This window comes from Octodon degus, unplaced genomic scaffold (genome assembly GCF_000260255.1).
Source record: "Octodon degus isolate 3935 unplaced genomic scaffold, OctDeg1.0 scaffold00160, whole genome shotgun sequence".
NCBI classification, from domain to species: Eukaryota; Metazoa; Chordata; class Mammalia; order Rodentia; family Octodontidae; genus Octodon; species Octodon degus.
The window spans coordinates 5056003-5061209 of NW_004524736.1; the positions used below are offsets into that span (position 1 = coordinate 5056003).

Here is a 5207-nt window from a genome sequence, read left to right on the forward strand (position 1 = left end):
ATTCCAATCTGTGCAATTCATAGCTAAATAAATACCAAACTGTAAGTTACAAGGCACATAAGAAACACGTTCAGGCCTTGAGAGATAGCTCCGTAGAATAAGTGCTTGTCTGGCAAGCGCAGGGTCCTTAGTTCAATCCCTGGTACTGTTAAAAAAAAAAAAAAACAAAAAACGTTCATTTTGTCTAAAACCCTAGTATAGGGATGGTGAACCTTTTACAGATCAAGTGCCCAAACTACGACCTAAAACCCATTTACTTATCACAAAGCGCCAACATGCAATTAAACCTGAATACTGACAAGCCATAGGCAGGCTCGGAAGAGTTGTGGCTAATGAGTCGTCACTCCTGACATCACTACCTGGCACTGCTACTCCTTCTGCACATGCGCATGGCCCCTACCTGTGCTGTTACCCAATACTCTATGCTGAGGTGACTTGACTCGCTTGCCAATGAAGATTCTGCACATCTCCTGTTGCACATATCCATATATTCTTCACCAGTGCCCAAGTTACTCATGCTTCTTTTATGAACTGCTCCATACCACCACTCACCTAGTGACTTGTTTGTGAAAGTCTGTAAGTTGTTTGTGTGTCACTGTGACAGCTCCCACGGTTGTCTCCTTTGGCAAACCTTTCAGGGAATTCTCTAACCATCGACAAAAGGTCTGTATGGGGAGAAGAGGGATAAGTGTTTTAAGAGGAGGCAGTTTTACTTACCTGGGGCCCTACGGATGCTAAAAAAACTCCACAGCATCTGCTCCTCTACACTTGGATCAAGTAAAGGAATTAAAAAAAGTACTAGCCTAGTCTTCAAATGCTCTGGGATGATGTAGTCTGCAAATTCAAGTCTATAATTCCCTTCAAAGGAGCAGCAGGCATCAACTCACACAAAGGTGTTCAATATCTTCCAGAAGAAACTATTGTTCTGCTCCTGTCCTTAAACTTAAATAAACACCTAAAGATGCCAGAAAACTCTTAAAGTTGAAGATCAAAAGAACTCAAAGTAAATTTTCAGATGTCAAAAAGACCAGCGGCAAAATGAATATTAAGTAAAGCAGAGCAGGTTGAGCTGGACAGTATCACAGAAGCCAAAAATAAGAGCAGAAAATGAAAAACTAAAAGAACGTTTACAGACTTTACAAACAAGGTATTAATTGGAAATGCAAATGCTGGTATTGAGTATTCAGCCATGTGCAATTTAAAAGGCCTAAGGGAGAACAGCACTTCAAAACATGGTCATAGAAAGCCATCATGAGCACCTACAGCTCTAAGGCAAAAGAACTGATAGAAAAATATAGAACTTAAACTGGGGGTGATAGCACCCTCCTGTAATCCCAGCACTTGAGAGGCAGAGGCAGGAAGGTCACTGTGAGTTCAAGACCAGCCTGGGCTACAAAGTGAGCTTACAGCCAGCCTGAGCTGCCTAACAAGACCCTTCCTCAAAAAGACAAAAAATAAAAAAATTTTAAAAAGGAAAAATATAGAATTTAGAATTTGGTAGATGATGATGAATGGTAACCATTATGCAAGCAAATATACTAAAAAATAAAAAAACATATTGACAGATGAGAAATGTTTGTTTTTGCAGCCTTCATAATGGTATCAGTGCCTAATATATCAAGAAGAAATGAACTCAAAGTACCAGATATAGTTTTGTTATTAGTAAAAACTGCAATACTTAGGAATATGCAAATGAATTCTTTGTTGTTCTTCTACAGTGAATATTACTATGGTAATAAAAAGTTTATTAAGAAAAGAAACAAGTACACTGAATAAGCATGTCATAGCCAGGTATGGTGTACGCCTGTAATCTTAGCACTAGGGAGGCTGAAGCAGTTTACGTTATATCCAGTTCCCTGTGGTATTTGCCTATGCTCTAGGTTAGAGAATCTCATGCTTGTTGTTATTTAAGAACATTTATTTATATATGAGAATTTCTTTGAAGCTTCCACATGCACAAAAGTTGGCCACCTTTATTTCCTTCCTCTTCAAACTAAAAATCAAAATTCTAGAGACTTCCTCTGGGTTATTTTCAGCTTAACTGTTCTCCTTTTGAGTCAGCTCTGACTTTTCTTCTCTTTTTTAAGTGTGACGTACACTTTGGTCAGTTTTCAGCTGTAAAACTACCTTTTTACATCTACTCTTTAATATTATGCATTTCCTCATCATATTTATTTAGAATCATAAAAGACCAATGCAAAAGTAAATATTATAACATAAATGTTTAACAAATATAATTCTCCAAATGGTGCCCACAGAAAAGAATACTCAAGGAGGAAAAAAAACTTTAGGGGTGAAAGTTTCAAAACAGGATCATCAAATTAACATTCTGGCAGTCCAAATATGGACTAAGAGTTAACTATAGCCCCACCCCTGTGAAAACAACCAAGTATTAAATTAAAAGGTAAAAATTAATTAAGTAGACATAATTAATGGTCCTTTATCATCTTCTAGTAAAGAATTCTGAAAAATATGGCTGAAAACACTGAATAAGTTTACCACAGATGGACATCCAATGAAGAAATAGGGCACAGAGGATATTTAATTTTGATACAAGAAAGTGCTGAAGAATCTCAATTTTTTTTGAAACAGTCTTCAGCTACATAGTTCAGCCTGACCTAAAACTCATGCCAATCCTCTTGCCTTAGCCTCCTGTGGCTGCTGGCATTACTGGTGTGTAGCATCATTACTGGCTATTTTATTTTTTATGTATTTAGTACAGGGTCTACAGGGTCTCACTACACAAATTGGACTCATAGTGATTTCAGCCTCCCAAGCGTTGGGATTACAGGTGCATGCCACCTTGCCCAGTCTCAATCGCCGTCTCAGTGCACTCCAGAGGCGGGGCTGGCACAGCAGGCCACGGATCAACCCTAGTCCCTGTGACTGCGTAAGCAGGTGCTTTAATCTGCTGAGTTATCTGACTGGCCCTTTCTTTTGACGTATATGTTACCTACAAATTAATTCATCATATATAGGCAATCTAAACTCATATAAAACTTCTTTCATAAAAACTCTGTGGACTGATGTTCACAGAAAAAAAATCACTTTTAAGTTATGCGACAATCAAGTATCTAGCTACATAATAAACTTTAACAAGTACACTGCTACTTGATTTCTGTTCCTCTCCAAACCTGTCATTCCTATTATTTTTTCTTTTACTGGTGGTGCTGGGAATCAAACACAGAGCTTCACACATGCTACACATGTCCTCTACCAATGAGCTACACACTCACTCAGTTCCCCATTTTTTTCTGTTGGTCCTTAATAGTATGTTTAAGCATGTTTCTGTAAAGTTTCATTTACATAATAAGTCTTCTGTTTCCTAGTAGCCAAGTGTATTTGTAAAATGCTTAATCAGGTGATAGGGATTTTATTTCTCAAATGATTTTGAAATTAGTTGGACAGCGGTGGAAGACTTTTTTTTTTTTTTTGCGGAACCGGGGATTGAACTTAGACCCTTGCGCTTGCTAGGGAAGCGCTTATTCCACTGAGCCATTTCCCCGGCCCCTGGGAGACTGCTTTTTTAAGAAAAGAAAATGCTGAAATAGCTGGGTGTGGTGGTGCATGCCTGTAATCTCAACATTTAGGAGGCTGAAGCAGGAGGATCACCACAAATTCCAAGCCAGGCTGGGCTACAGATAGTGAGATTTTTGAGGCCAGCTTAGAATATATAGCAAGATCTCATCTCAAAAAAAAGGGGCTGGAGTGGGGATTGGGAAACGATAGCTAGTAGGCCAAGTGTTTTGTTTTGGGATAACCAAAGTGATCTAAATTCCACAGAAATGCTACTGTATTAGATTGAAATGGAATATGCATACTGAAAAAATAGTAATGTGAATGTTAGGTACTGTTATATACTATTATTCATTACAATTCCAAGGTCCTGGAAGATAGCTCACTTTAACTAGGTTCAACTGTGAATTTTCCTGAACAGCTTTTACATTAAAAATTATAGGTATTATTTTTAAAAATAGTTAAGCCCTCCCCCCACCTTAAGATGGTTGTGACATGTGACTATAATCCTAGCACTAAACAGGATAAGGCAGGACATCACTGCAAGCTGGACCCAGTCTGTACTACAGAGCAAAAACTTGTCTCACAAAACGAAACAGCCAGGCATGGTGGCACATGCCTATAATTCTAGAACTCAGAAGGTTGAGGCAGGATGAGCATCTGCAAGTTTGGAGCTAGCCGGCTCTACATAGTGAATGCAAGGCCATACTGAGACCCTGCCTCAAAAACCCCAAAATTCATAGGCTATATTATACTTCATTGCTATGTGCAGAACTTTGACATGGTATACATATATAACTTGAATTATAATCACATGGCTATAATTGAGATTGCTTGGACTTTATCATCAGAGAATAAAGTGCTATAGAAAGAGTCCAAAGTGATGGATCATTTCTTGGATAACCTGTAACTCGCTATAAATGATATATGGGAAACTCTCAAGTGAAAAGTTCCACAGTTGTCTAGCCACAGTACTAATCCAATGGTTGGTTAGTACTTAACTTCTGCTAATAAAAAGCATAAATCTTATGACAGTGACAAAAATATGCTTTTAATAACTTAATAATGAATTATAGGCCTTATATAGATCTTCATAACTTAGCAATATCCATGATGAAATCACTCATGTAATACAAATATATACTAATAGAAATTAACAGACAAAACTTAGCAATGTGCCTAAATTTAATGTCAAGGACATATACGGCAGGTCTAGTTTCAAAGTTATGGTCAACTTCAAGAACTAAAGCCTGTTATATTTAGAGGCATGACCACTATGACCACATATTCCTTATGAAACAATCTTACCGGTCTATCGACCTGCATGATCTCCCAAAGCACTTCAGCCACATCTGGTAAGGTGTAAGGGGGGAGACAAAAGCAGCATGTATGGAGCAGCTGGCTTACAAGCTGCTGTCCAAGCTGGTTCATCACCTGCCCAATCAGTTCTTTCCGTAATTCAAAGTCGTCTTCATGCTGTAAGAAAGCAGATCACATAACTGGTGGTTCTGGTTTCTACTATCCAAAGAATAAGAACTTTAAGTGTCTGCCTGTCAAGCACAAGATCCTGAGTTCAATACCCAGGACCGAAAACAAAAAACAAAAAACAAGCTCTTTCTTATTTAGTGTAATTTCTCTTTCCTAGGAAACTATCTATCTATCTATCTATCTATCTATCTATCTATCTATCT

At 38.0% G+C, this 5207-nt stretch overlaps 1 protein-coding gene across 1 annotated transcript in view; it reads right to left on the reverse strand.

Annotated features, from left to right (window-relative positions):
* Positions 1–5207, reverse strand: part of Tnpo3 (transportin 3) — a gene marked incomplete at its 3' end in the record, with an annotated part of 86700 nt that overhangs the window by 7740 nt on the left and 73753 nt on the right. Inside the window, exons 20-21 of the mRNA XM_023702861.1 lie at positions 4825–4992; positions 553–665 (exon numbers count right to left, since the gene is read on the reverse strand). Coding sequence (XP_023558629.1) covers positions 553–665; positions 4825–4992 — 281 coding nt within the window. The remainder of the gene's footprint in view (positions 1–552; positions 666–4824; positions 4993–5207) is intronic.